Source organism: Oreochromis aureus, linkage group 16 (assembly GCF_013358895.1).
Source record: "Oreochromis aureus strain Israel breed Guangdong linkage group 16, ZZ_aureus, whole genome shotgun sequence".
Taxonomy (NCBI): domain Eukaryota; kingdom Metazoa; phylum Chordata; class Actinopteri; order Cichliformes; family Cichlidae; genus Oreochromis; species Oreochromis aureus.
Genome location: NC_052957.1, coordinates 34,022,754 through 34,037,110, shown reverse-complemented (window position 1 = coordinate 34,037,110; position 14,357 = coordinate 34,022,754). Strand labels below are relative to the sequence as shown.

The 14,357-nt window shown below is 40.3% G+C and overlaps 1 protein-coding gene across 1 annotated transcript in view; it reads right to left on the bottom strand.

Moving 5' to 3' along the window:
- The window catches only part of ttn.2 (titin, tandem duplicate 2), a 217,539-nt gene that overhangs the window by 93,332 nt on the left and 109,850 nt on the right, over positions 1-14,357 (bottom strand). The window contains 17 exon segments of the mRNA XM_039599816.1: positions 170-321; positions 422-712; positions 841-955; positions 1,321-1,508; positions 1,806-2,108; positions 2,870-3,169; positions 3,859-4,128; positions 4,302-4,568; positions 4,678-4,802; positions 6,254-6,662; positions 7,036-7,314; positions 7,801-8,067; positions 8,460-8,729; positions 9,398-9,566; positions 9,672-9,769; positions 10,653-10,919; positions 12,503-12,626. Coding sequence (XP_039455750.1) covers positions 170-321; positions 422-712; positions 841-955; positions 1,321-1,508; positions 1,806-2,108; positions 2,870-3,169; positions 3,859-4,128; positions 4,302-4,568; positions 4,678-4,802; positions 6,254-6,662; positions 7,036-7,314; positions 7,801-8,067; positions 8,460-8,729; positions 9,398-9,566; positions 9,672-9,769; positions 10,653-10,919; positions 12,503-12,626 — 3,894 coding nt within the window.

Here is a 14,357-nt window from a genome sequence, read left to right as displayed (position 1 = left end):
CAGAGCCAGCTAATTACAGAGCACTCTCTCTCTTACACGTGTGTGTGTGTCTGTGTGTGTGTGTGTTTTAAAATATAAAATTATACTTTTTTAATTTAAATATTAGATGACACGTTATGTAGTGATCAGCTGGTTCAGCACACTCTGAAAGCCGATGTCACTGTTGTACCTTGACCCAGGTCTTGCGGGACACATCTCGTTTCTCCACCTGGTAGCCAATCAGAGGACTTCCTCCATCATGCTCTGGAGCCTCCCAGCTCAGGTGGACATGCTGCCGAGTCACCTCGAGGACCTTGAAGTCCTTTGGAGCACTGGGTGCAGCTGGAGACACAAACAGAAATCCGATGACACAATTTGAACAAAAATGTAACATTTGTCAAGCCTCTGCTCAGTTTTTTTAAGGAAGATTTTTAAGGCGTACCAATAACATTGACTTCAATCTCTCCAGAGACCGATGTGACATCATTCTCCAGATGTAGCGTGTAGATGCCTTTGTCTGGACGGACACTCGGAGTGACCATTAGTTCTGTAAATGTTGACTTTGTCATGAGGAAAACCCGCTCATTATCCACACTGGATAGCTCCTTCTCTCCGAAGGTCCACTTAGCAACAGGTATTGGATATCCAGTTATGGGGACTCTGATGGTCAGAGGCTGGGGAACAATCACTTCCAGGCCATCTTTAAAAGCACTCAGGTCAAAGCTTGGACCAACTGGAGAAGAGACAGAGGTTTTAACGTGCCTGCCTTTGCCAAGGAATTTTACTATGAAGAAATAGCATATGAATAAAATAACTATGAACAAATACAAAAACCAACTGAGAAGACATCATTAATCTCACCATGTGGGTCGTCAGCTAGCAGAGGTCCGATGATGTTTGAAGGCTCAGAGACTCCGGCAGCATTTTCAGCCAACACTCTGTAGTTGTACTTAGTCCCATATTTCAGACCTGACACCTGAGGCAAACGTCAGTGAGGGATTACAACAAAGAAATGTCAAAGTTTTAAAAAACCTTGTATTTAAAAGTCTTTCAAATACAGTTTTGGGAGGTGTTTACTTTGAAACAACTGGTATGCCTTTTTTAAATGACAGATTTTTTTTAAACCCTCGCTGGAAGGCTTGTTTTGTCAATTATCTAATGACACGCTTTTAGCCCGAAGCAGCTGATAAAGGGCTTTTACTCAAAGGTTGTTTTTTTAACATATGCATCAATAACCTTTGTATGATATTCTATAACTTGTGTTTGCAGTGTCGGTCACAAGACATTCAACATCAATGAAACAGCTACTCAGGTTTGCAGATGATTTTCTTTGATTTGTACCTTGTAGAAGAGGTCAGGGCAGAGACGGGCGTTGCAGCGGAGCCACTTGTCAGAACCGTCCTCACAGCGTTCAATGATGTATCCGGTGATCATGCTGCCTCCGTTCTTCAGTGGAGTCTCCCAGGTGAGCTGCACTGAGCTCTTGTTCTGGTCCTGCCAGGATAGGTTCAGAGGGGGGCTGGGACGCTCTGCAGGTGATCAGAAAACACCAATTTTTATTAATCTATACACGTTTTGGACTTTCTTTTTAAACCTGTTAAGTTAGAAGTATCCTAGGGTAAACCAGTGTGTGTGCTACGTTTTACCAGGCAAGAAAAATTGACACTGAACTAGTTAAGTTGGCTTCGGAGTGCTAACTTCTTTCTGTTCAATATTGTGTCTGGATTTTCCCTGATTTTGAGGGACAGACTAACCTTATCAAACCATTAGATAATCATTTTGTACTCTAAAGGGTAACCAGTCATCTTTCCATGAGCCAAACTCACCGATTGGATCCATGATTTTGACGGGCTGTGAGGCAGCACTGGGTTTGCCGACACCGGCTCTGTTCTCAGCTTTCACTCTAAAAATGTACTCTTTATTCTCAATTACATCATTAATGATGGCACTGAGGTCATCAGGTTTGGTCACCAGGACAGGAGACCACTTCACTGACGTCCTGTCGCGGAGCTCAATGATATAAGAGGTAATGGGAGAGCCTCCATCTGACGTGGGAGGCTCCCAAGACAGAGTGCAGCCAAACTTGGTGACGTTTCCCACAATCACATTCAGAGGAGCTTCAGGAACATCTACAGAGATAAACAGAACATATTTTAGTGGACATATGTTCAAGCATCCAAGTATTAAAGTATATATCAAATTAAATTTGCACCTCAAAGGTCTTGAACTTGGAAGTTTGGGCTACTTTTGTCCACTTAACTAGACTCTATTTAATTTCCTTTCATCAAAATATCAATGCTTTTGTTTAATCTGAAACATCCTGTGGCTCATAAAGAAGCTAAGAGAAAGTTAGTGGCTGTGTAAAGGAACAGTTTAAAATAAATTATCATGGGTTATTTTGAATTCTAACAGAGTAAAGATTTAAAAAAAGAAACAAGGATATCAGCAGAACAGGTCAACCTAACTTCAGATGTTAAAGATTTGGTATGTTTGTAAGAGCATTTGCGTATTTACTAGCCTAAAGCCTAGGAGGCGCTGGGACATAACCTGATAACCTAATGGTTTAGAAAATGTGGTTATATTAACTCACCATATTCAGTTAATTTGATTTAGCCTGTCTAATTCAGTTATGAGAACAATAAACTAACATTACCAAGATGTCAGTTCATGCACTGCAAATTTTTATCAGTATTTTGCAATATAAAGTCTCTATATTTATAAAGGTGACCAAACTATTGTTTGTTTTTATTTTACCTAAAAAAGTAACATCTATTCAACTTAGTTTTACATCTTTTTTAAGTGAAGCTTACTGTCTAACATCAGAACTACTTTATTACTACATTATTTAAATGTCAATCTGCGAAAGATGAATAAATACAGTAAATCTCACCAAACTTGTTCTTAGCTTGCACAGCTTCGTCAGTCTCGACAGTGGGTCCACTGCCAACCCGGTTTCGGGCACAGACTCTGAATAGGTACTTGGAGTCCTTCTGGAGGCCGGTCACTGTGTATTCAGGACTTTCGGCATGGTCGGTGGCCAGTGTCCAGGTCTTACGTTTCACATCACGTCTCTCCACTACGTAGCCGATGACTTTACTGCCGCCATCGCTCTCAGGCTCCTCCCATGCGAGGCTGATCTCACCATCTGCAGTGTCAGTCACCTGGAGGTTCTTCACAGGTCCTGGGACATCTGGAAAAAGAAAATCACATTATAGGATAAGATAAGGAGCCTATGGACATCTATTTACATTTACTGTGAAAGAAAAAACTTAATGTCAACATTTTAGTACACTACAGTATCAGCTCTGAATGAAGTTTATCCTTAATCACAGAAACAGCAGATGTGAAAATACCACACGACACCAATTATTCTGTTGTTTTAAGTATGACTGGTGCTTTTAAAGTTCACTTGTTTTACGGGATTTGAGAATTTTTATGCTTTTCTTTTTGACAATTAAAAAAAATATTTTGCATGTTTGCATGCATGCTTTTCATGCTGCTTCAGCTACTATTGAAGAAACATTCATTATGTAAAGGTTGAGAAATACTGAGGCACTATGTATCATCTGACTTAGACTAATATAGCAGAACACTAGCTTTTGCCGATGTGTTGTCCAGATTTGGCTTCACATCATTTTACAATATATATTTAACATTAATGATCCCAATAGTGGTCAGACTATTTAAAAAAGCTAGTTTGTACTAGTAACTATTTTATCTCTAATATCACACGTAATTACTATAAAATCCTTGTGAAAGCTGCAGTTCAGTGTAATTTTAATTGTAAACTGTCTTAACATTAATTTAGTATAATTTTGTTGCAGTTTACTTGTAGTTAACCAGCTTTTAGCCGCTCCTACATGACAAAAGAGACCTCACCAATGACATTCAGGTTGATGAAAGCTTCTCCCGCTCCATGTTTGTTTTTGATGATGATCTTGTAGGAGCCCTCGTCGACCTTCTTGGGGTTCTTTAATCGGTACTCTGTGTGCTCAGCTGAGGTGTAGATGTTGTCCTTTTGCAGACTCAGGTTGTTGTACAGCCAGTCAGCTTCAGCTTGTGGATAGGCACTGTAGGGGACGACCATGATAATAGGCTTTCCAACATCTGTGACGTAGCTCTGGTCAGTGGTCTTTATCTGTGGCACAGCTGCAAGAGGTGAGAGATATCATCAGTAGCACATATAGCAGGTACAATAACTACTGAACACAACACTGATTTTTCTAAGTAACCCATGGGTCATTGGACAATGCCTTGGACTTGGACTGCAGTAGCAGTGACTGCAGTGACAGTTATTGTATTTTTTCTATCTGCACTCTCACCTGCCAGTTCCAGCTTGGCCTTTGCATCTTTATCCTTGGCAATGACTCTGTACTCTCCCTGGTCCCGAGGTCTGATCTCACAGACCTGCAATCTGTGGACTTTACCCTCGCTCATCATCTGGTATTTGTCTCCCTGGACAACGGTCATATTGTTCCTCAACCACTTCACCTCCACTCTGTCTTTGTTGAGTTCCACCTCAAACACAACGTCCGAGCCTGGAGGTTCAAACACGTTCTGCGGGGGTCTGATGATTTCCACTGGGGTCTCTGCAGGACAAAGTAACATTTTTAAAGTGGTCACACCAAGCAGGAACAGAAGAGGAACTACATTCTACTGAAAACTCTTGGTATACTGAGTCAACTCTGAGGATTTCACCTTCAACAAAAAGCCTGGCTCTGGATTTCTTCTCCTCCACACCACAGGCATATTCACATTCATCATCAGGTCTGCATTCCTTGATGCGCAAAGTGCAAATCTTTCCATCTCGTTCAAATATGTATCTGAGACAAAATAGTGAATTGTTTAAAAGTAAGGAAGGAGACAGATTCCAAAACAGTAAAGTGTAAAAACGGAGGACACTGTTCATCAGGAAGAATTCTGTATGGATACAAAAATAAACTTTTGCTTTTTCTCCTTTGTAAATGTGTAAAGTCATTAAGTCTGGGAGATACTGCAGTTTGTGATTTGGGGGTGCAGTGTAGCTGGCCATGCTAATTTGTCCTGCTCAGATTACGGCTGCTAACTGAGAGTAATTGTGCAGGAACGTGTGTTGAAAACCACTGAAATTACTGAGGGCAACTTCTCCCTTTGTTTTTGTTGATTAATTTGTATTTATACAGTACCGTGCAAAAGACTCAGCCACCCCTCATTTCTTTATCTTTTGTTACGAAAATGGGAAACAGGTGTGGTGATTTATTAAAACACGTGCACACATGTATGGAATACAGTATGAGGAAAAAAGGTTCCCTAATGACTGGAGGTCCCTACATATGTACGTCAAAAAGTTCACTGAACTTGGATCTGCACAGAACGTTTTCATTCATTGAGTGGTTGAACTTGGCACAGCTGTAGGCTTCATTTCTATTGGCTGAGCAGAGGCAAGTCACAGGGTGCAGCGGTCAAAGTTCAACTGGTTTGAACTGTTTTTTTGGCCTTTTTTATTGGCTAGATGGAGAGGCTGAAGGGAAAGCAGATTGAGAGAGGGAACATACAGCAAAGGGTGGCAGGTTGGACTCAAACCTGGGCCAGCCACACAGCATATGGTCGCCTGCTCATCCCAGTGAGCTAAACCAGCGCCCAACTTACTTAAACTTTGACTGTGGCATGCACGAGTACTCCTTGATGGCGCGCATGTGCTTTGCCTTTCTCTGCAAAGTGGTAAACCGTTATCGTGCGGCGCAAGTAATAGAATGAGAATGAGTGCAGCACTAAATGGGACGTGCTGTAAAGGATGCCCCCTTGGGTGAAGTGTTTCGGGCATGTCCGACTAGAACGAGGCCTGGTGAAGACCCAGCACACGCCAGAGAGGTGACATCTCTGTGAACTCCTTGACATTCCACTTATTCAGGGTTGACCCGGCCCCGGATAAGCAGAAGAAAATGGATGGATGGACAGATGGAAAATGGACTGAAAGTGAGTAAAAAAAGCAGCCAGTGCTCAAACAAAAACAATGAAAAACCTTCAGAAGGCCTGGAGATCTATTGCTCAGGACATATTATGGCTCCTTGGAAGCAAAGTATGAAGAAATAAGGGGCGGCTCGAGACCTTTGCACAGTACAGTATATATTTAGTACTCTGTATTTACTTATAATATAAATATAATAAGGTCCCATAATGAAATATATTAACAGTGAAATCAGTTTGGTCTTTGTTGTGTTGGTCACAGTTTAAAATTAAATGAACAGAGTGTGTTCACATCATTCACAGAGGAAATAAGAAACGTTTCACACACCTGGGTCCTTCTCTGATCTCTCGGCCATTTCTGTACCACTTGACTTCAGCTTTCTCTTTGGTCAACTTGCATGTAAATTCTGCATCCTCGAACTCGGTGATTGTTTGGTCTTTTAGTTGCATGGTGAAATCCGTCGGTGCCTCGCTGATGATGAGCTCTGCTGTGGCTTTGTCATCTCCGGCTACAGCTGTGTATTCACCCTCATCGGCCAGGGTGCAGTCTTTGATGGTAAGCGTATGCTTGTCTTTGTCAACTCTGTAGACAATGCGTTTGCTGAAGGTAATCTCCTCACCGGCCTTCATCCACTTCAGAGTGGCATTGGGCCTGTTGACCTTACAAGAGAAGCTGATGGTCCTCTTCTCCTGAGTGTCAATGTCCTCTGGGGGAACCACAATTCTTAGACTCTCCTCTGAAAAACACAAAGTACAGTCATATTTCAGACATTAATACTGTAGGTACTTTGGTACCATGCATTTATATACTTTGCTAATAGTGCATTGGACGTCCTGCAATTCTTCTTCTCATGCCAAAGGTGATCTACTGGACCAAATCTGAGGACTGTTGTTCGGTGAACCCATCATCATGTTAGAGATGATGTGAGTCTTGTAATGTGATACATTAAGTGCTCAAAGTAGAAATCATCAAGTGATGTACATGGTCAGCAACAATACTCGGGGATGTTTGAGTTTATGTGACAGTGGGACTGAAAACACAACAAAACTGTTGCGGTTTAGCCGTGGACCTAAAAACATGCAGCCATGCTGCTGCCAGGAACCACTCACCTCTGATGGTCAGGCTGCAGTGGCTCTTGGCATGCTCTCCTCTCTGATTGGTCAAGTTGATGCTGTAGTTAGATTCGTCTCCCTTCTGGACATCTTTGATTCTCAGGGAGAAGACATTGTCTCTCTGGGTTATTACGTACTTGCTGCTCTCAAATATGGTGTCGTCGTTCTTCAGCCACTTGGCCTTTGCTCCCTCTGTGTTGACCTCACAGTTCAGGACGACCTCCTGACCTTCTTTGCCCTCTGTGTCTTTTAGAGGAGTGATGATTTTCAGTCTCTCTGCAGAAAATAATAGAGCAGACACCAATGAGAATATTTCTGGGTCATCTGGACAAAAGACTTTTAATTTCAAACGGCTGAACTCCTTGAGCCAGGAAAGGAACAAAACCCAAAAATGACACCTTCCTGCACTGCAAGTACTTTCTTGGCATTTCTGCCAACAAGCTAATATTATGTTTCAGAATGTGTTGCCAAAAATATTATTAATAAAAAAAGATATACTTTAAATATGAAAAAGAAATTTTACTTCAGTAAATTCCTATATTTTGCTTCATGCTGCCAACCTGTATGTCGAACAAGATCCTAAACTGATCTCGAATTTAAATGTAAAAATAAATGATGAAATTGAAGAGTTTTATTGCATTTTTGTTAAATACAGATTCAGGGAAAATGCTTAGTGAATAACAAACTAATTTAAAACTTCATTTGGTCTCTTGGGAGCAGGTTTTCTTCCCATTAACTGAGATAAAAGTGGGCAGGGCTTACCGAGCACAGTAAGGTCGGCGCTGGCTCTAGTTGGTCCAATCATAACTATGTATCCACCCTCATCTTTAAGTTCACAGTCCTTGATTTCAAGGGTTCGTCTCTTGCCATCGGTGACTATCTGGTATTTCTCTCCGGCCTCGAGCTCCACGTCATCCTTCATCCATTTGACTTCATAGGTCTCCTTGGATACGGAGCACGTGAACGCTGCCTTCTCTCCTTCCACCACTTCTAGGCTTTGTGGCCTTGAGATGAACTCAGCAGCTAATTCTGCAACACAGGAAGCATTTCAGAGCTTAGAGATGGTTTTATTTAAGTGAGACCAAGGCTTAGAATCGGGTTTCTTTTAGCCACATGCTAAAAAGGAACATTTCCTAGAGGCTGTCACATTTCAAATCAAGTCAAATCAATCAAGTTATCTGTGAAAAGGTTTGTATTTGGGTGCTTCAAATTGTAAAATATCCAATAACAATGGCCTGAAATGAACCAAAACCTAAACTTTACCCAAGATGGGTTGCAAATGGAGTGATAGATGTTGAAAGGTAAGGGTTTTAAATAATAAATCCTGATTTTAGATTTATTTCTCTGCATTTTCTTTTTTTGTGTGTGTTATTGCTCTCGCTGTTACTTTCTTCCAGGTGCCTTTAACATTTTTTGCGTACCATTAATCTTGAGATTTCCTGACGTTTTGTTGCTGGGACTTAGCCTGCAGTTGTACTCTCCAGCATCAGACATGTTCAGATCCTTGATGAGGAGTATCCTTCTCTTCCCATCTACAATTTGCTCATAGCGGCCACCCTCTGGCAGCTCCTTGTCTCCTCTGTACCAGATAACGTCTGCGCTGGGTTTGGAGACTTCACAAATAAGTTTTACACTGTCGGTCTCAGTTCCCTCCACATTGAACAGGTTCTTGGTGAACCTTGCCTCCTCCTCTGCAATGAAAGGAATCCTCCATTAGTTGCTTAAAACCTTTTATTTTAGCAGCTTGTAGCAACATTCTCTACACAACAAACATAACACAATGTTAGCCAGCTATTTATTTGTTATTAATCATCTTCATAAAATGTTCATTTTTATGAATATTTTTGTGTTGTTGTTCTTTTTTGAAGTTCATGAAATGAATAATTAAAAAAATGAGATTAATTTTCAGTAAACTGCCATAACTGCTATCATGCTCACATCATTTATATTTAATTCATAAAACTCATTCAGCTTAGCAAAATTATGTTAAATTATCAAATCAATCTCTCCACTTCTGCTTATCCAACTCATATTCTAATTTCACTGACTGATCTCCAAATCACAAACATTTATTGGTCACATAAATGTATAATGTGCTATTTTCCTTGATTTATTTAATTTAATCCAACTAAACCAAACTGAAGAAAATTACAATATGCAGTTGTAATTTTCTATTCTTGTGATGGTTCAAATATCTGAGAAAAACTTTACTTTCAGAAATTGTTGTCTAATATTATCTTTAGCTTTGAAGAACTGAACAAATACATCTAACATTAAATAATAAAATCAAGTAACCAAACACATTAATACGTGTATGAAAAAAGAGGCTGTGATCAAAGAAGAACTTTTTGATTCTTACCAACGACAGTAAGCATGCCAGAGGACTTTGAGGTCTTTGCATCACATTCGTATTCAGCCTCATCGTCAAACACAGACTTGTGGATGATGAGGATGTGCTGGCGACCTTGTGCAATAATTTCGTATTTCTTTCCCTTTCTGATTTCATTTCCGTCCTTAAACCAGCGGACCTGTGAGATGTGAAGGAAGAGGTCACTGAGAGGAAGATTACTCCAGAGAAAACATGAAATGTAACCTTTACAGTAAGTTCATCTGACAAAAGCGTGTGTTCTCACTTTGACGTCTTCTCTGGACACTTCACATTCAAACCTGGCAGATTCCTTCTCTACAACCTCGACGTCGTGGAGTGGCTTTGTGAACTCAATGTGTGGAGCTATTCAGACAAAAAAAAGAGAATCGTTAATACACTCAGTTTCCCACCTCCTGGAGGGGAGGTTCCCTTAATAGAAGAGCAAAGCCAATGCATCCTCTGGGCTTCATGTGGAAGTTTCTTTACTGTTTTAAAAGGTACTTTAACTTTTGTGGGGAGTTTGTGATTTGGGATTTGACAAATGAGTATGTATACAGGCATTTGATTTTCATTTGGAGCTTAAAATCACAAATCTCAGTGCCACCAATCTCTTAAAAAGGGTTCCTTAACAAAAACAGAGACTGTTTTTTCAAGGATTTTTCAAGGATTCCTTAATGACCAAAACTACTGGGCCACACCTCTTAATCTTTGAAATCCGGTGTTTTCAGTCCCATTGCCACAGCTGTATAAAATCAAGGACCCACCTTTACCAACATTTGTGAAACAATGGGTTGTTTTGAAGCGCCCACAGAATTCAAGTCAAAGGCTCTCACTGACTGAAACTATAAATGGTATTTTTGCAAAGTGGAAGCCTTAAAGAAACACTGCAACTCAGCCATAAAGTGACAGAATGGGGCTGCTCAGTGCTGAGATTCAAATTTATGAGCATTCAACTGGCTCAAAACCTGCGGCTTTCCAAATCTCTGCCAGGATTAATACCAGCGCAGATCTGGACATTCATAGGATGGGTTTTTATGACCAAACAGTTCCTTGTCGGCATAGAGAAAATCGGCAGTTGGCCCAGTACTTCTGTCCCATTTTGGGCCCATTAGTTACAGTGGGGACCCCTTCTCATTGAGAGGTTTGTTTTAGGCCAATAAGGGGTGAGTCACAGTCTAATTGGGGTTCCTTTTTATGCCTAATAACTTCTAACTTAATTTTCCTCCCATTTCACAACTATACTTACGTTCAACATTGAGGAAGCATGAGGTTTTGAAGTCTTTAGCATCACAAGCATATGTCTTTGAGTCGTCCAAAGTGCAGTCGTGGATGACCAGCGCTCGCTTGCAGCCGTCAATGATCATCTCATATTTCTTTGTCTTGCGGATCTCCTGTCCATCCCTGAACCATCGCACTTCTGCATTTTCCCTGGAAACTTCACATTCGAGTGTGGCAGTGGCTTCCTCTTCCACTGTCTGGTCCTCCAGAGGCTTAGAGAACTCCACTGGTGGTTCTGAATGAACAAAGAAATAGAGAAGACAGCAGTTTGAATTTCAGTAAAGTAGAAACTGAACATTAAAGATCAGTTTATTTTTCGTGGGATTTCATCCTGGCCAATAAAATAAGGCTGCAGTGATAGTCACATATTGTGGTTGATTTATCAGTGCAACTTTTCACCTCTTCTAGTCTTAAAATGCCCACAGAAAAATGTAAGTTAACAATGTAAAGTCTCAGTAAGCTGCAGTAAGCTAAGAGAGTAGTTGTGGTCCAAGCCAATTGTGTTTTTTGGTGTCAGATGGGTAAGTGCAAAATAATCTTGGGGATTTGATAATATACCTGTGCAGCCTCCACAAGTAAAGTTTATACATTGGAAACACTGTATATCTAAATAATGTGTTCGTAATGACCTTTTTAAATAACCTTTTTTTCATATCTCACAGAATCAAGTTTTCTTTTTTCTGTGAGATATGTACCTACCCAAATTACAGACCTAAGTAAAACAATCAGGTATACAAATGATAAGGACCTGTGCCAGTGAGCTGTCTGTGATCCTGAGTCATGTTTACAATCTGAATCAGAAAAATTTACCATTGTAGTGGAAACTACTTGGACCATGCACTGACAAAGTCTTTCCCTGAGCCTGGTTCTGCCGGAGGTTTCTTCCTGTTAAAAGGGAGTTTTTCCTTCCCACTGTCGCCAAAGTGCTTGCTCATAGGGGGTCATATGATTGTTGGGTTTCTCTCTGTATGTATTATTGTAGGATCTACCTTACCATATAAAGCACCTTGAGGTGACTGTTGCTGTGATTTTGCGCTTTATGAATTAAATTGAATTGAATATCTTAAGTGCATTTAACAGTATCCATCCACATTGACAAACAAACAAATTGAACTGGAAGACACAATAATGGGAATGAGCAGGCTCTATTTTATAAAGACACCAAGATATACCAACTTGCACAGTAAAATGCTGGAGATTTTCTATCAGTCCGCTGTGGCAAGTGCAGTGTTCATTGCTGTTGTCTTCTAGAAGGACACTATAAAAGCTGGTGACATCAATTCAATTTAATTCAATTCCATTTTGTTTATACAGCGCCAAATCACAACAACAGTCGGCTCAAGGTGCTTAATATTGTGAGGTAAAGAGCCAACAATAATACAGAGAATCCCCAACAATCATATGACCCCTGTGAGGAAGCACTTTGGCAACAGTGGGAAGGAAAAACTCCCTTTTAACGAAGAGGAACCAGCAGAACCAGGCTCAGGGAGGGGCGGGGCCATCTGCTGCGACCGGTTGGAGTGAGAGAAGGAAAACAGGATAAAGACATGCTGTGGAAGAGAGACAGAGATTAATAATAACTCATAATTAAATCCAGAGTGGCCTATAAACAGAAAAGGGATGAAGGGAGAAACAGTCAGTGCATCAATGGAAGGCACCAGCAGCCCAAGTCTATTGCAACATAACCAGGGTGGATTCAGGGTCACCTGATCCAGCCCTGACTATAAGTTTTAAGCCTAATCTTAAAAGTAGAGAGGGTGTCTGTAATTAAGTTAACTCAGAAAGATCAAAAATACTTAAATAGTGTTGTTGGGTTACCTTTGACAGTAAGACTGGCCTCAGTCTGGAAGTCTTTGGCTGTGAGTTTGATTTGTCCAGCTTCGTTTTGCTCGACATTGCGTAGAGTCAGGGTGTGGACTTTACCCTCCGCCTTCAACACCACCTGCAACAGAGTCGATAATCACAGGGTTTAATCTGTCCTGTATACTTCCTGTCAGGTTGATAGATTCATTCATATTTAGTATTTTCCTTCCCTGAATGTCACAACATGTCACAGGTTTTAACTTCCCTGAAGATCTTATTTCAAGTTTAGAGATTCAGTTTTTGTCTGTATAAATCTTATCGTGCTAATCTCACTGAACCAACTCGCTAATTTCCAATCTAAGTTGGATTTTTCTGTTTTTTCCCAGACTATGAATGAATATATGACCTTAAACCTCATTGCTGCAAGGATTAGGTATTGCAGTGTCACTGAATATTGCCCGTGAGGTTCAAAGCCTGATCCTCCTCCTCATGTTAGCGAAACAATAATTGCTAATGGTAAGACAGTTTATATGTGTTATGATCAATAGTCTTTGTTTTTTGGAGGTTCCTTTGTTTCTCTTTCCACATCTACAGAATTTGAAGCACAGAGATTTTCTCGGTTAAGCCTGGACGGCCAAAATGAATATAGGCACCCCTCCCCCTCCGCCCCTCCCCATTTTCCCAATTTAAACTACACAACCTATAACACCCAACAGCTGCTTTTACCACTGTGTCCTGCATGTGACAGAGCTGCCTCAGAACACACTCACAAATGAAACATGCAGCATTTCTTTATCAGACTAACAAAATGAGCACAACTGAAATTTATGTGACATCCAATGAATTTGGTTCGATTTTTCATTCCTAACAATGATATTTTTCAGAACCGTATAAGATAAAAGTAAAATGATATTTTTCTTTATAAGTGCTGTGTGCATGAAAAGACACATCAGCTGTCAACAAGTAGGCAGTACATTCATGTCTAAGTGTGGAGGATAAAGTGGCCTATTAGTGTAATAGTTAAAATGCTGCTTGAACAGAAAAACACTTTTGCTGATAAGCAGAAATGTGACAGAAAAAATAAAAACAGGACAAACTGATAATAAAATGTATTTAGCTCTATAAAAAACCCTTTATTTGTAACATCTTCAGCTAAAAACCTGCATATTTTTTCTTCAAAATAAAAGATAAGATTAGATTAACTGGGTTGTCATGTGAGGCCTGAAGCACTTTTCTATAAGAAGAAAGACAAACTGCTGCTTTTTTTTTTTTTTAATCAATTTTACTTAGCCAGTGATATTTTAAACTCTTTGTGAATTTATATCTGCCATAACGCTGTAAAATTTGCTTTGACCAACTCTAAACCTAGATTTTTTTGCGGGGGGGTTTCTTCTTTTGGTTTTAATTTTGAAACTTACATTTTTGCCCTTCATACTGACACTTTTATGAATCTTAACTGAACTCGAGGCAGTGCAGTCCTTCATAATCTGCTATAGGTGCAACCACATGTACCAATGACACTCTTCTGTTTGTTTGTATTTAAATGCTCAGCCACTTTTGGTATTACCCAAGAAAAACACGTGCTGAGATGGAAAAGCTATTCATTGAGCCCGAGGAAACATTCAGCGCTTCAGCAACTACTGTGGCTGAAGCACAGAAACCTCCACCTATGCTAAACATGCAACATGCAGTGCAACCGAGACAGAGGGAACGATTCATAAGGACCACGGCGTTCTCAGGTTACTTCAAACTTCAAACACTTGGATCTGGATATGACTCGATTTCATTTCAGGGCCTGGACTATTCACTGTTCAACTTTGAATTTCAATGTGAAAACAGCAAGTGCATCAGCACAAGCAAAACATTTATA